The sequence below is a fragment of the Miniopterus natalensis genome, chromosome 11, assembly GCF_054644295.1.
Source record: "Miniopterus natalensis isolate mMinNat1 chromosome 11, mMinNat1.hap1, whole genome shotgun sequence".
Lineage (NCBI taxonomy): Eukaryota > Metazoa > Chordata > Mammalia > Chiroptera > Miniopteridae > Miniopterus > Miniopterus natalensis.
This window is the reverse complement of record NC_142091.1, coordinates 30,268,990-30,286,399: the sequence shown is the minus strand read 5'-3', so window position 1 is coordinate 30,286,399 and position 17,410 is coordinate 30,268,990. Positions and strand designations below refer to the sequence as shown.

The window sequence follows — 17,410 nt, the reverse complement described above, 5'->3', positions numbered from 1 at the left end:
CACAACCTGTCCTTCCCCCAGCCACAAAGCACCCTATTTATTTAGCCTCTATAACTGAACAAACTCCTTTGTTCCCTACAGTTCCAGCCTTCCTAGCTACAGATGTTTGCTCATACTCTTTCCTCCACCTAAAATGCCTACTGTTCCTCACTGATTATCATTTAAGGCCCATTTCCCCCCCCTTGTCAAAAGCAGTATCTCTCTCCTCTGATTTTCAATGAACTTATCCAACATTTACCTGGTAATACAACTCTGTATATGTCATCTGCCCTACACTTTTGGATTTCTTAACCTTTTCCAACACAGTAACTTTGTTATATAATAGATACTCAATATCATTTACCCCAAGGATCTCTTATTTGGCAGAGATCCAGCTTTAAATAGCTAAGAATGACTGATAACTAATGTATCATTTGCAGATAAATATATGTCAATAGTTAAATCATATAAATCAAACATATCCCCAAGAATCTTACTGATTTTAACTGGTTTATCAAACCTTTTCTAGTCATACTGAACATCATCAGATAAGGTAGTCTGTCTAAGCTCATTCATAAATTTGGAACTCAAAAAAACTTATTTCCAAACAAGCTCACAAAAGCCATAAGATCAGAGTACCTAATTTTATTTATTGTGACCCAAACCACCATGTATAACAATATTCAGAGGTTTAAAGTTTTTCCCAAATACATCATAATGCTCTTTCTTCCCTCTATGTCACTGCATGTGCTAACTTGTTTAAGAGCTAAGAATTCTTTGTCCAACTGGCAGTTTTACTCATCCTCAAAATTTGTTACCTCTTCTATGAAGCCATCACCAACCTACTTCAAAAGTAATTACTCCAGCCCCTACTACTTTGACACTTTATGTAAAAAGCACTATGTATTTATCTCAATGTATTACAATTATATGTTTGAACATTTTCACTATTAGATCTCATGTTCCTTTTAAGGTAAGGATCAAATGTCATTCATCTTTACATTCTTGTCTACCCTCTCCCTTAGCACTCCACTTACTGCTTCTGATCCGGGTTTTTGCTGCTACTGTTCAATGTTAAACAGTATTCAACCTCAGAACCTTTTCCCCATATTCTTGCTCACAGAGCAAGCAAAAGATTTTAATATAGTTTCCTAAAGAATTTTACTGAAATAACATGAAATAACTGATTTACTCTTACAATTCTTTTTCCACTCAGGCCTCCTCCAAGAAAAACAGTCACACAAAATGATTTCACACAAAATGATTAACGCTTGGATCTTCAAGCAGACAAATGAAATAAGATTTATCTACATTCATTTCCAAAAGAAAATTAATTTGGATTGTAGGCAATTCACTAGAGTCCTAAGACCAGAAGAGAAAGTAGTTAGCAGGAAGAAGCCAATCAAGGTCAATGCCCAGCTCATTCAGAGTATTACAAGACATATACTTCATTTTTTACTACATTTGCACTTGAAATGTTTTGCCAATGTCATTTAACAAAACACACAAGCACTTAGCAAACAAAGCCTTATAGCATTCTGCTATCAGATGTGGATAACACAAAGTCTTAAAATCCAGGACTCCCTGGAATTCATTTTTAACCATATACAAGCAAATAATAATCACAATAATGAGAAAAAGAAAGAAAAGAAAAGCAGAAGAAAACCCAAGATTTGACTAGCTCAGCTCATTTGTTTGAAGTCATATATACCAATAATAGGTAGGCAATGAAATAAATATTTTTGGGTGTCAAACTAAACTTTAAATAATCTAATTCTGGAAGTTTATTTCCCTACTTCCATTTCTCACATTTTCAACCAATAAAAATTTACTTGATCTTGAAAACAGAACTTCAAACCACCACTACTCACAGCAAAGGCTATTACTCCTACAGTAATTTTTCTCTTCCTTTATGTAAAAAAATCCTAAAACCGTTTGATAACACATTAGAAACCACCCATGAAAATTCTACCCTCCTTCATTTGTGCACCATCTTTTTATTGCATAGTTGCTATATGCTGTATACAGATACACAGGGCTTGCTATAAACAAACATAGAAACTATAAATAATTACAACATATGAGAAGTGTCATCATGAGGAAGTATAAGATGCTATGGAAACACGCACACTATTCTGTGTGGACAAAAATAACTCCTTATTGATACTCATGCAACCATGTATTAATCTCTTCACACATTTAAAAGACTACATTGAGAATCTTAACAAAATGTTTCTTTAATTAGATTAAGTGGTCTATTCCAGTTGAAAGAATGTTTGATTCAAATACATCCATTTATCAGTCAATGAACTATACAAAATACTGCAGACTGTCATCAAGAAAATTTTTTTTCTCCCTCACTAATCTCTATTTCCACATTACATAGAGGTAATGAGTTGTACTTTATGTCAACTTCAAAAGAAGGGAAAAAACTCAAATATCCTTAACTTTCCTTAATACCACCTTTCCTCCTCACACCATACACAAAAAACTATACAACTCTTAGGAGTAGGTGTAAATCTGCGTAACTCTGGGTTAGCCAATGGTTTCTTATATATTATACCAAAAGCATAATCAAAGAAAAACCAGAAAAATTAAAATTAAAAACTTTCATTATCAAAGGGCACTATCAAAGAAATGAAGACAAGTCACAGGATAGGAAAAATTATCTGCAAATCATATGAGGATCTAGTATCAGAAATTTGTAAAGAACTTTTCTAACATCCCAAATATATAAAGAACCAAATTTTAAAACAGGCAAAGGATCTGAATAGACATTTTTCAAAGATATACAAATGGTCAATAAGCACATAAAAAGATGCTCAACATCATTAGTCATTAGGGAAACACAAACTAAAACCACAAGATATCACTTAACACCTACCAGATGACTACAATAAAACTTTATTTTATTATTTTTTTAAATATATCTTGATTGATTTCAGAGAGAGGGGAGAGGGAAAAACATCAATGATGAGAGAATCATCGATCAGCAGCCTCCTGCATGCCCCCCTACTGGGCATCGAGTCTGAAATTCAGGCATATGCCCTGACTGGCAATCAAACCTCAATCTTCTGGATCATAGGTCCATGCTCAACCGCTGAGCCATGCCAGCCAGGCAGTAAAAAAATCTGAAAATAACAAGTGTTGACAAAAATGTGGAGAAACTGGAACCTTCACACATTACTGTTGGGAATGTAAAATGGTGCAGCTGCTGTGGAAGAGTCTTGTACATATCTGACCCAGCAATTCTTCTCCTACGTATTTATCCAAGAGAATTAAAAACACATGTTCACACAAACACTTGTACACGAATGTTCATAGCAGTATTATTCTTAGTGGGTTTGAAGGAGTAACAACCCAAATGTTCATCAATGGGTAAAAGGATAACCAAAATATAGTATATACACACAAGGGAATATTAAGTTATAGAAAACAGTACTGTTCCGTGTTACAACATTGATGAACTTGAAAATATTATGCCAAGTAAAAGAAATCAGATATAAAAGGCCACATACTGCATGATCCTATTTATATGAAATATCCAGAATAGAAAAACCCATTATGTTACATGAATTACACCTCAATACCGAAACTGCAAAAAAAATAAGCTCTTTACCTCAATCCCCTTTTCACATTAGCTTTGGATTAAATGACAAGATTTCAAATTCTTCAATACCATGAATGAATTAAACTTCTGCAAACAACTGTTTAAAGTACATCAATAAAGGTCTGCCAGCCCTGGCTGGTGTGGCTCAGTTGGTTGGGCATCAAACCATGCACCAAAAGGTTGCTCGCTCGTTCAATTCCTGGTCAGGGCACATGCCTGGGTTGAGGGCTCACTGGTGTGTGTGGGGGGAGAGAGGGGTGCAGGAGGCAGCTGATCGATGTTTCTCTCTCCCTTTCTTTTTCTCTAAAAATCCATTTTAAAAATCTTTAAAAAAAAAACACCTGCCAATCCCCTCCAATATGAATACCACCTGCTATTTACTTTTTGGTATATACTTGAATTACAGTAAAATTTTTGCATATTAGACGTATTTATTTTTTATTTCAGAGAGTGAAAGGGAGCGAGAGAGATAGAAACATCAATGATGAAAAAAAAAAGAAACATCAACGATGAGAGAGTGTCATTGATCGGTTGCCTCCTGCACGTCGCCTGCTGGGGATCGAGCCTGCAACCTGGGTGCATGCCCTGACCAGGAATCAAATCGTGATCTCCTGGTTCATAGGTCAATGCTCAACCACTGAACAAAACTGGCCAGGTTAGGTGTATTTAAAAGGGACATTTCTATTTGTTAGGTATCCACAAGATAACTAACTCTATTACCAGCACATGAAGTTTTTAAACATACACACAAACCATGACCTTTGTTCTCAGAGCTTATAGTCATGAGACATCTAATTATTAATATAATGATTAATTATTATATAATCAGTAGAAAGTTGCACATTAAAACATAACAACTGAGTATGCCCTATAAAGTCATTTGTAAAGTGTATCTGCAATCTGTAGTGAGGAAAGGAGTTTGGAAAGCACTTCAAGCTTCCTTAACTACTACTTGGAAGAAGTGTCCCTTGAGTAAAACTACGGTCTGTCCCTAGGTTGGTTTCAAGTAGTAAGTTTATGACTATAAATACCAGCAGGATTTCAGAAATCACTACTGAAATTCCAAGTATTCAGAGGCTATTCCCACTACCCTCTGGAATTAACTGATGGTCTAAATTTAGTGTTCCAACTATCACAACCATCCATACTACCACTCCAACCCTTACCTCATACCTTATAAGGTTTCATTCTACGCCTTGGCCAAGTAGTTGTTGGTTAGAGCATCCTCCCGGTAAGCCAAGATTGTGGGCTCAATCTCAGGTCAGGGCACATAAAAGAACCACCAATGAATGCATAAATAAGTGGAACAACAACAAATCAATGTTTCTTTCTCCCTCTCCTTCTCTCTCTCTGAAATCAATTTTTTAAAAAGGTTTTTTTTTAAATAAGGCTTCATTCTAAAAGCCATTTCTTTTCTTTTACATTTTGAATATCTATTAAGTGTACTTATCCCTCCTTACCTCTAAAGTAAGTCTGCCATACAGTTATATCCTGGAGGCAGGCTACACATAGAATATAATGTGATCAGCACCCTCTGAAGTTGTACAAAGCAGCTCTGATAAACATTTCAAATCTATTTCTGATCCTGTTTCTTAAAATTAATTTCTCCTTTCAAGAACATATCCTCAAAACATGCACTTTAATATAATTTTCAAACTGAGCAACTGCAACCCACCACCCAATTATTACTTTTTGCTGTAACGGTATTTTGGAAAACACCACATAATAGCTAAAAAAAACTAGACCTCTTGCCCTAACTGGGTGGCTCAGTTGATTGGAGCGTCATCCCCGTACACCAATAGGTTTCGGGTACGATTCCCAGTCAGCGCACATATTAGGTTGTGGGCTGGATCCCTGACCTGGGCATGTATGGGAGGCAACCAATCAATGTTTCTCTGTCACATCGATATTTCTCTCTCTCTCTCTTTTCCGCTCTCTAAAATCAATAAAAAAAATATCGTCTGGTGAGAATTAAAAAACACAAAAAAAAATAAGACTTAATACCTCATGTGTTTCATGAAACACATAGCAACTTATGTTTTTCATCAATGTTACTGATCAACTTTCTATATAATTTTGTAACCATGTAATTACCATTCTTTGCAACTGAAATAATTACTATAAAAGTATTAAATATCTTCTAGAATAGATCTCTATGCTGTGTCTACGTTGTTCATGGAAAAGTCTTGAGCTGTGAAAGGAGATTACATGCAATTATTATTTACTGAGCACCCACAGGATCACCAATTAAGTATTTTGGGAAAAGATATAAAACAGTACAAAAAAAATAGTTCCTGTTCTACAAGGAAAACATACATGAACCCAAAATATATATAAAAGCATGATACTAACTATAGTTAAACAAAATTTAAACTTTAAATAGTGATAATAATGTTTGAATGACAAGATGAGCAGGAGTTATTCAGTAATGTCTTTATGAAAGAGGTTACTATAAATGTGAATGTTAACAAAGCAAGTTAATTTAAAGAAGGAAGGATGGATCTGTTTTAAAAGGGATGAAGGTATTTTGTCTAAGGAATGGTATATGCAAAGTCTAATAGTTCAGGGGTCAAAAAGTTATTTGAGCACAACAGGTACCTAATCTACTTGGCCGAAAAGGAATAGCTTAAATGTTTAAAAAAAAAAAAAAAAGTGAGGGAAAATGAATCAAGAATCCCAATTAATGACAAGCTTTATTAAGGTCTTTTAGAGAGAAAAAAAAAGATACTACTGTTAAACTCTTTTTGCTTTGAGACATCCCATTTCCAAGTCACACAGAACATTCTTTCCAATATACTTAATGTATGACATAATCAAAGGATTATGCCACATCTCTTGCTCAAAGTCCTCCAATGGTTGGGTCACTGTTACTCATCAAGTCAAACCCAACATTACTCTGAGTTTAAAGGACATCTTAAAACTAGTTCCTCTCTGATAGTCCTTTTCTCCCCTCTTATACACACTCTTAGAGTTTTATTTTTTTAGTTTCAGAACTTTTACAATGTTAAAAACTGAGGACCCCAAAGAACTTTTGGTTATGTGGTTTTTATCTATCTATATTTACTGTTAGAAATTAAAACAATGAAAATTTAAAATATGTATTAATTCATTTTTAATAACTCATATGGTAACATTTTCCATGAAAAATAACTATATTTTCCAAAACCAAAATTTAGAACACCTGCATAACTCTTAACTACCTAGTTCAACAGGAAACAGTTTGATTCTCCTATCAGCTACTACATTCAATCTGTTGCAATATCAGACATCACAAAGCCCCTGGAAAACACCACTGTACACTCGTGAAAGAATGAAAATGGAAAAGAAAATAATGTCTTAGTATACAATTATAGCTTTGACCTCACAAATATACTGAAAGACTCCCAGGAGTCCCAGAACCACACTTTAAGAACCAATGCCATGAATAAATGAATATGGTTTATTCATTTCCTGGAATAGAAGAGCATTACGTAAGAAGTCACACAGAGATAAAAGCACAGACCTGATGCTAGACTACCTCGGTTCAAATCCCAGTTCTCCTCTTCCTGGCTGCATGACCTTGGACAAATTAGTAAAATGGTGATAATAAAATCTCTCTCACTAAGTTATTGAAAGAAATAAGCAATAAATGTAAAGTTTAGTATGGTGAGTGCCCAGCACAAAATAAGCACAAGTATTTGTTAAATAGATATAAACTCAATCTAAGCATAAACACAAGGCCTAGCTCTATTTCTACTACATTCTAATATAATGAGAAATCCTTAATATTCTGATAACCTGGCAAATTACAACTCTGAACATATTTAATACAAAGGTTTATTAGGTTCATCAAAATTCCTGTTTAAAGGAATATCATTAGTAAAATCCAATTGCCCAAAAACTATTTGCCATGAAAAGAACCATATACACGATAAATATACAAAATTCTAAAAAGTCAAATCCAAAATTTCAAATCTCTAGAGAAATGTATAAAGCAGTTTAACTGGGAACATACTGAGACAGAACACAAAGTAACGGAAATGCCACTTCAGCCACCAAAAAGAACAGGAAGAGCAAATACTAAGCCTTCACTTTGAAAATCTAACCCTACTCCTTGGTAGGGCTCTAACTTCTTGCCAAGAAGCCTTTAGGTTTATTTTTCTTCTTTGATTTTAAGAGAGAAATTATAGAATTAAACACATTGGAACAGACTAAAAAAGAACAGAAGCAACTTTCTATGCATTATGGTGAACTTTCACATTAAACATCTAAATGGTAATCAGGGTCAAAATAAACAATTTTATTTAAATTAAAGCAATTCTGACAATTAATTTAAATGGATTATTTCTAACAATGTACTTTAAAAATATATATATATCTTTATTGATTTCAGAGAGAGGAAGGGAGAGGGAGCGAGATAGAAACATCAATGATGAGAGAGTCAATGACTGGCTGCAGCCCGCAACCTGGGCATGTGCCCTGACCGGGAATCAAACCCTGATCGCCTGGATCCTAGGTCAACGCTCAACCGCTGAGCCATGCCCAGCTGTGCAACAATAATGTACTTTTAAAATATCTAATTAAATACTTTATACAAGTGATTCACAAATCTAATGAGAGAAGAAAAAAGCCAAGTCATGTAATATGAAGCTTCATTTCTCACCCCGCACTCTAAATTAAATTCAAAGACACCTTTAAAAATTATTCAGATATCTAAAATATATAGTAAACATAAAAAGCATTGCTATAAGGATAAAAAGTAAATGTGTAAAGCCTAATAGTATTTCTTTAAAACAGTCCACCAGTGAAGCCTAAGAAGATATTTTAGAATTTGCTAATTACAAATAAGGCAGCTATCAAAATGGCTATAGATCAAGTTCTCTTTGGAGTTTCTCTTTTAAAATGCATACTATTCAGAAACGTAATTAGATATATAAAGGAGGAAAAAAACTTCACTTTTATGGAGTTCTACTATATACCTCAGGCATTTGACATTTAACATGGTCAAATCTTATCATTACCACTTTTAATTATTCCATTACCACTTTCTGTATTTCAGAGCTACTGAAGACTGACTGCCCTGACCAGTGTGGCTTAGTGGTTAGAGCATCAGACAATGCACTGAAGGCTCTCAGGTTAGATTCCAGGTCAAGGGCACATACCTTATACCTCAGTTGTGGGTTCTCTAGGTTGTGTGTCTCTCTCTAACATAGATGTTTGTCTCTCTCTTCCCCTCCCCCTCTACTCTCTCTGAAAAAGCAATGGAAAAAATATCCTCAGTTGAGGATTAACAGCAACAAAAAGACTAAGTGACAGAATAGGTCAAGTAATAAAAAATGAAAATATAAATTATATGGTTAATTCTTATGGGAAAGAACAGTAAGCCCATACATTAACTATAAAATAACTGTCTGTAAAACAAGATCCATTCGGAAAGCCCTAGTTACTTTTTTTCTAAACAAGAGACACCTTGGGACAGATCTTCCTCACATTCATCTTCTTGCAAATCATCCATTACCAGATTCTTTCTTGACAATATGCAAACCAAGTACCCATTGGATGTCCTTAAGACATTAAAAATCAATACATCTGCTTAAAACAGTAATCATTTTGAGTACATTTCAATATCTTATATACATTTTCAATGGTTATACAAACCACTAACTTAAATACAAATTCACCTTCTACGTATTCAAAAGATTCACAAATTCTTACTTTTAAGTTTCCACAATTAAAATCGGATAGGTCTAGATCCACACAAATACCCACACTGTATCTACCACAGAGATGTGCTTATAATAGATACTTAGTAAGAACATGATCTTGATTTTGTTGTAGAGAACGTAAGGCAGATGGCAGTTGGAATGTAGTGTCCCTGGAAATTAACTGGGAAAAATAAGGATAAAAAAGTGAAGTCATTATAGCTGTTAACATAAATGTTACATTCCAGTGAAACCTGTCAAAATGTAAATGCCCAAGGACAGCAAATTAAACAAATATAAAGAAAAGTATTCATATCAAAAAACAAGACTAAAGATTGTTAAATCAGTTAAGAATGTTTTTTAATTAAGAATTTATAAATTTAAAAATTGTGTTTGTCTTTACTTCAATCATTATTGATGTTTTAAGCATTCTATACCTTCTTTAAATGGAGTTAGAGACTCCTCTCCATAATAGGTTTTGTCTCTCCCATAGCTGAGAGGGTTAAATTGAAGTCCTTTAAATTTATGTTTGAAATCTTAGGGGTTGCTATTCTTCTACCTTGATTATGGAAGGCTATGAGACGCCTGGAATTAAATGCAAATCATGTCCATTATGTTTCAAGTTTGACAATTCTAGTCACACTAGAGACACTAGCTAACACTATTATCTATTGATGTCTATAAGCAAAGCAAAAGATCTTTCCTAAATAAGTAAATAATGTAAAATGAATTAAGCCATAATTCATGGGTTTTAATAATCACTTCCTAATATGGAAAGACTCAGGGAAACAGAAACCACATCCACACTCCAAAGGCTTATAGGGGGGAAAAGTCCTAATTACATTTTTGTTAAATATTAACATTTAAAAAATGAAATTGTTGGGAAACATAAACAAATCATTTTCATTAGGTTCAACTAAGTAGGCAATAGTTTGGGGGCACATTACAAGAGAACTAAGCCTTCACTAGAAAGAAAACTTCCTAAAAGCGGAAAAATTATCTGTACATGTAAGGCTAAAATTCATGGTGTCAAGACCCAGGCCTACCTGTGAAAACCTTTCCAATTTTCTCAAAGTACATTAAAGTGTGTATGGACGGTGTTTAGAAAAAAACACTCATTGGTCAGACTATACTTAAATTTATTTCATTAGTGAGAACTGGTTAGAAATGCATTTCAACCAATAAAGGGAAAATTGTATCATTTTATTTTAAAAACCTCACTGAAAAGAAATAGAGTAGGGTCTCCTTAATTATACAATTTGCTTTAAAAATCAAACATTACCAGGAATAATCAAGTTCTAAATAAGATAAGTGGGAGTTTATAAACACAAGTGGTAGAGAAAAGGGACTACAAACATGAGAGTACCATCCACACTTAATCCCAGTTAGCATCTGCAGTCGCTTCTATTACAAGAGAAAAGGTTAACACTCATAAAACCCCAAGTAAATAACCCCATCCTAACTTTACCTAGCCTATTTTCTGACCTTTTTGGCAATGTGTTAAAAAAAACCCCACAACCTGCTAAATCTGAAGACAAAAACATTTATAAGGACTTTGAAAAGCTGTATCTATCCTTGTTATAATTTATCATTTTGAAGTGAGGGAAGAGGTCAATAGCTCACAGTTCCAAACAGTTTCTTCACTTGCCCCCATCAACAAAAATTAAAATAAAAACAACAAAAGAACACAGTGTTAGGGCAAACCATAAGGTTAAGTAGAGCAAGCCAAGTAGTCATTTCAAGGGAAATAAACAGTAAAAATGTCTACTCCAAAGATCAGATAATCCAAAAAAAATCACATATAGTTTTTATGCATTTTAAATAATTTTTGTTTATTAAAATGTCACCATTTAAATATATTCTGCATTCCCTACGCAGGCAAGGGCAGATAGTTAAAAAGCAGCCTGCACGAGTCGTGCATCAGAGCGAAGAACCCAGCAATGAAAATACATATTTTTTAACTTTTCCAGCAAAGGAACCAGTCACAATGAATAATGGTTTGTTCTAGCAGTACTTCATGAGCAAAGTATCTTGGAAGAATTCACATTTTGAATTTTTTTTTTTTTTTAAGGTCAAGCCTTACAGCCAAAGTCCAAATGAGAAATCAAAACAGGACTCCTGTCACAGTGTTATTTCCTTTCAGGACATGCTCACTCTTGCTTCGATCAGTAAAGCAAAGTAACTTTCGTGCAGGATGAAGTCAGGCTAATGTGTCCAGTAGACTTCTAAAAGAGGAACTTACTGTTGTACCAATTTCCCTATTTTTCCCTGAAAAGTTTCAGGTCAAAGCTCCATGGAGTCAAAGCTTGAGTAATCCACTGAGCTTTGTACCTTGAGGTAAAGGAGTGGAAAGAAAAAGGAGGCTTTTACAGGTGGCTTCCAGGTTTGGAAAAAGTTGGGAGGAGTTAGGTCTAGTGGTTATATATGTTAGTAAACGGAGTAACATTACGCCGTACAAGAAAAGCTAGTCCCCTAAAAGATAACCAGCATAAATGAAAACGGAGTCCAAACTCAAGCATCACCTCACACCTTTCTCCAGTATTTAAACAGAAGTATGTTATTTGTAGCTTTCATTATTATTCCATTTCGAATTCCAGAAGCCTACGCTTCACAAGCCTCTAAATTCAAACTGCCAGGTTTGTTAACAGTTCCAAGAAATGATACAATGATATCAGTATCAGCAAACCCTTTTCCGTATCATTAGAACCAAAAAAAAGGTGGGGACTGGGGGCTTGCCTGACATTCATAACTCAGTCCAGTCAAAAGCAGGCAAATACAACGATTAAACTCCACCAGAGGCTATTAAAAATGCCAAGTTTCCACAAAGCTTTCCCTAGACCAAACGGACTCTCCCTTTACTTCCACTCCAACGCAGAAAGTAATCTGGGGTAAAAGTCGGGTATTGAGTATGATATTTAACATAAAAGGGAGACGAAGGAACTTAACTGGAACTACAGAGGCAAAGAAACGTAACCCAAAGGTGGGTCGCAACGGTGGAAGAGCACCCCAGGAAGGGACAGGACGAGAGGCCAGGGGAGCAACGGAAGTGGGAATCCCTTCAAGGGAGGCAGCCCCCGGGTGGCGGAGAAAAAGGGATCCGGGTTCACGCCACCGGGCGTTTACGGAAACCAGGAGAAGGCTGATGGGAAACAAAGGGGCAGTGAGACCCGGAGCAAGCGGGGAGCCGCTCAGGAGAGGGAGACCAGGCGGCACGGGACGGGGGGGATGAAAGAGCAGGAGGCTGCAGGACACGGAGGGAGCGGGGAGGTGAGGCCAGGTGGCGAGAGCAAGTGGGTCGGGTGTGATGCTGGGGTGCCGCGGCGTACCCGTCAGGGAAACGAGGGTCCCCGCGGCACCCGGAGGGGAGTGGCTTGTCAGGGATTTGTAGGCAGGGGACCGAAGCCGTGAAGGCAGGTGTGATGGAAGCAGAAAGAACACAGCTAGGGCGAGCTCAGCAGCCGCCGTGCCAGACAGGACGGCAGGGAGGGAAGAGGCAGCGAAACGGGGGTAAGAAAAGAGATGGGGGGAAAGACGCGGGTCGCGGGGGCAGCGGCCGGCTTCACTCACAGTCCAGGTGCTTTTTCTTGGGCCCCATGATCTCGTGGGTCGTGGCCTTGCATACTGTCTTGGATACGGCGGAGCCGGTGACACTGTGCTGGGCGGCGGTGATTCGGTCCGTCAAGCTCTGGCCGGACATCTCTGCGGCTCCTCCGCCACCCCTCCCTTTCCGCAGCCGGCGGGGACTGGGACCCCCAAGCGCCGGAGGGCCCCCACCCCCCACCGCACCCCCTACCCCCACCGGCTCCTGCTCAGCCCGCCGGCCTGGGGCGGGGCTCAAGGCCGCGCGCTGCCACCCAGCCCGGAAAGAAGCGGCTCGTGTCACCCGCGGGGTCAGGCACGGTGTCGGGCGCTCCCCTGCCCCCGCCTCAGCTCAGCCCACCCTTTCCCTGGTCAGCTGGAGCCGGGCAGGATAAGAGGGACAGGCAGCTGCAGGAAAATGGCGGCGCCAGGCTCCTCCTCGGAGCTTTCCGGGCTGCCCCGGGTCACGTGACCAGAGCACCGCCCCCTCCTCCTCCCGCCCCTTTTCCTTCTCTTTCCTTTTCAACGCCCCCCCTCCCTCGCTCAGCGAGGGAAGAGCGGGGCGGTGCCCGCACGTTACGTGATGGAACCCGCCCGGCGGGCGCAACAGGAGGCCTGCCCGAGGCCGGGGTGGGGGTGCGCGGCCGGCCGCGTCACGTGACGCTCCCGGCTAACAGGTCGCGGGGGGCTGAGCCCGCAGGGTCACAGAGAGGGGGCGGGGCGCGGCTCCGGCGCGCGGGGGCGGCTGCTCCGCTTTCCCACCCGGCTCCCGGGTTGTCCCGGAGGCTAGGATTGAAACGGAGAGCTTGACAAAGAGGAGGTGCAGCTGCTTCCCAGCCCCCCCCATTCCCCCCCCCCCCCCCCCGAGGAAGGAGCTGTCAGACTCCTGGCTCCCCGGGCTTCCCTGGCAGACTCGATAATATATTTAGGGACCAGCCTCCTGACCGAGGGGAAGGAAAAGGAGAGGCCCCCTCCCGAGCCCGCCCGCGGGCGCTCCCCATTGTGAGCGGTGGGCGCTCCCCCTGCGCGCCGCACGCGGAAGGCTTGGGGTTTTTCCCCCCCTTTTCTTGAGAGGCTTGGAAATGTCACCTGTTTTTGTCTCCCTTTGAAAGCTCCACCCGTTGCTGCCAGTCTAAATTTAGATACTAACCAGCCAGTATTCTTTCTCTAGGGCGTCGAACAGAACAGGAAATACAGTTTCCCTGGAATTTGAAAAAGGAAGTAGTAAGGTGATGTCAGCGGGCGATGGGCTCGACTCCCGCAGGCCGGTGATGCGAGTGAGCGCGGGGGGTCGGGCCGCGGAGGAGGCGGGGAGCGCGGGGGTCGGGCCGCGGAGGAGGCGGGGAGCGCGGGGGTCGGGCCGCGGAGGAGGCGGGGAGCGCGGGGGTCGGGCCGCGGAGGAGGCGGGGAGCGCGGGGGTCGGGCCGCGGAGGGTCGGGCCGCGGAGGAGGCGAGGAGCGGGGGGCGCAGAAGCCCGCTCGGCACCCAGACGCCTCGCCTCCTGCCGCCTCCCGGGCTTGGCCTTTCTTCCCTTTTCTCTGCCTAAACCAGACTTTCGGGGAAAGAAGACACTGACACTACCCTGTAGGCATTTTAGAGGAATTATCATATCCTGGGATTGTGTTCTCTGAGATCCAGATCTGTTAACAAAGCTTTTTCAAATGTTATTGGGGCCCCGCATTTAACCCAGGTTTTGGGATAAGTTTTGAAGTCTATATAATGTTAAATTACCACAACTGTCCTATGTAATCCTGCTAGTTTCAAATGAAATGCTAACATACTCAGAAAGTCTGTGTGTGCACACCATCTGCCAGCCAAATCTAAAATACTGCGCTTCAGTCTGCTGACTCTCAAAAGATGCAAAGCTAATAGTTAACGTTTTATGTATCCATATCACGAATTTTGTAGTATCCTCCCATTTCCATTCTCCCCGTTTTGTTTTGTTTTTCTCTATATGTATCCATATCACGAATTTTGTAGTATCCTCCCATTTCCATTCTCCCCGTTTTTGTTTTTTTTCTCTGTGGCTGGTGAAATTCTGCAACACCATGCTTTTGCCAAGAACATACAGTTCTTAAACCGGCAGGCTTCGGCTTTGTCAAGCCAGTCCCAAATTTCACAAAACTGTAATGACTTCCTTCCACGCATCTGCAGTCCATCTGCGGTTTGGTGTCCAGTGTGCTGCCCTGTTTCTATCTGGCAGTGGAATTACCCTATTCTCAAGACGTGTCAGCCATCCTTGCTACGCTTCTGTGGATTCTACTGAATAAGTTACGATTAGACTGAGCCTCTATGCTGTGAAACCCCGGATGAGGTCATCATGAGCCTGAAGTTTAGCTATCAATATTTCATTCTTAGGGAACATGTTGGTTGAATGAATGAATGAAGTCACCCATTTGGAAACACCAAAGCTCTCATTTGATAACACCTGCCCACTTTTTCACATTTACGTCATATTCATCCCATAATTGTCTGGAGCGTTATCCTTATTTCAGTATTTTATTAATTATTTCACTGTATTTTGAAAAAATATGTATTGAACACCTACTACGTGTCAAGCATTGTTCTGGGTGCTGAATACTGTTCTAATGGTGAACCCATCAGTGCTTTGGGAACTAATCAACTCTTAACTTTGAACACCAACTCGAAGCCTATTTGTTTTCATTATACATGAACAGAACCAAAAACAGAAGGAAAAACTTGAATAGCACATGATACTTCTTAGATCCCCCAAATTAAAAAGTATCCTTCTCAAATTAAAATAGAGAGGTGTAGGTTTTAGGGGGGAACAACAGGTGCGGTTTTTTTTTAATGCCTTCTATGTGCCAGGAACACTATATAAAGTTTTTTCATTTAATTTTCTCATTACTATAACTCTAAAAGTATTATGCCTATTTAATATAAGGGGGAAAAATACGTTTTAGAAGTTAAGTCTTAGAAGTCCCAGGCAGACATTAAAGTGGCAGAAGCAAGATTTAAAAACTCGTCGTCTTTCTGTTACTTTACCTAGACCCTTTTGGCAAGAGTTGTACAACTGCCAATACAGGTTAAATTTATTCAACAAATATTTCTTGCCTGCATACTCTATGCTTGGCATTGCTAGATGCTAAAATATAATAATGTGTAGACAAACATGGTCTCTGCTCTCCAGTTCTTACAGTATTTTAATTGGGAACAGATGAGAAGAAAATATGCTGCACCTGAAGAAACTTGATAATATCTGTGACTGAAAAGTAAGAAAGTGAGCAAGAAAAAGAATATGGAAGAGAGGGTTAACTAAAACTTGTATTCTTTATTACTTCACTCAAGCCCTTTCCCAAATCCAATGAGCCTACAGCTCCCTATTCCCACTCTTCTTAGACATTAGGGTTATCTGAATTATAATCTTTTGACACTCTGTTAGCTAAGCTAATATGAACACCTGGCAACCCTTTCCTCCCTCACCTTTCTATATTTATACTTCCTGATGATGCCACATCAGTTAAAGATCATAATCTTATATAACTTTACCAAAAGGTAAGGACATTTCCTTGCATGTAGCTGAGTTCTCTTGCCAGAACCTCAAAACAAGTTCTCCACTTCCAACTGTGGGATCCTTATTCAGGCTCTCAGTGTACATATTTGTGATAATAATATGTAACTTTGTTGATTACTTACCTCGTGTGCTAAGCACATTGCATGCATTATCTCAGTTAAACCCCAAAACGACTTCGTGGCCTTAAGTGGCAGAGATAGCTTTGTGTTCACCAGACTCTGTTCCCTTTTCTCTTGAGCACACAGACTGCATTTCCCAGCCCCCTTTGTAATTAATTGGGGTCATGTGACTGATTTCTGTCCAACAGAATGTGGACAGAAATTATGAAAGCTACTGAAAGCTGTGCCCCTAAAAACTCCTACACATGCTCCACATTCTCTTTTTTTTCCCCCCCTGAATGGAGACTTCAAAGAATTTAGAGGAGTTCAAAACCACAAAATGGAAGAGTCCTGGGGCCCCAAATTAATCCTTGGAGGAATGCTACCCAGGAGAACTGAATGACCAGGAAAACCTGTGTTGAAATCGAATTGTTTTATTAAGTTGTGCCCCTGAAATTAGCTGCATTGCCTAATACACTTCTTTTCTCTCCATTTTACTGATGAAGAAACTGAAGCTTAAGAAAAGTGTAGTGACTTGATTAAATTTGCTGAGCTATTAGGTGGGGGAGCTAGAATTAGATCTCAGATCTGTCTGACTTAGAGCCTAAATACACACTGCTTCACCTAGCATGCTGAAAAGACAACAATCAGGGTAACCTCCAAGTTCTCTCACATATTTGAGGCTCTCTTACTCTCCTTAACTCACTCTTGCCACACTTTCCTTTCAGGTATATTAATTTTACAATTTCAACATATATTTGGACCTTTCATACATGTTTAGAGATGATGTGTAGATTAGTTGTTAAATATAATCCTTACCCTGAAAGGGAAGATTAACCAAATCTTGACCCTGAATCATCATCAAAAACTGTAATTATGAAGCAGAATAAAAGTAGGATACCTAAGCTATTGAGATATCTGGTGTCCA

The 17,410-nt window shown here is 39.3% G+C and overlaps 1 protein-coding gene across 13 annotated transcripts in view; it reads right to left on the bottom strand.

Moving 5' to 3' along the window:
• The window catches only part of PICALM (phosphatidylinositol binding clathrin assembly protein), a 96,983-nt gene extending 82,915 nt beyond the window's left edge, over positions 1-14,068 (bottom strand). For 8 of the 13 annotated variants that reach the window (XM_016206825.2, XM_016206828.2, XM_016206826.2 and 5 more), the window contains exon 1: positions 12,838-13,010. In XM_016206825.2, coding sequence (XP_016062311.1) covers positions 12,838-12,967 — 130 coding nt within the window. In that variant the 5' untranslated portion in view covers positions 12,968-13,010. Of the gene's footprint in view, positions 1-12,837; positions 13,012-13,999 lie in introns of those variants that run through there. The other 5 variants (XM_087821622.1, XM_087821623.1, XM_016206833.2 and 2 more) reach the window with 3 other exon arrangements.
• Positions 14,069-17,410: the final 3,342 nt, after the last annotated feature.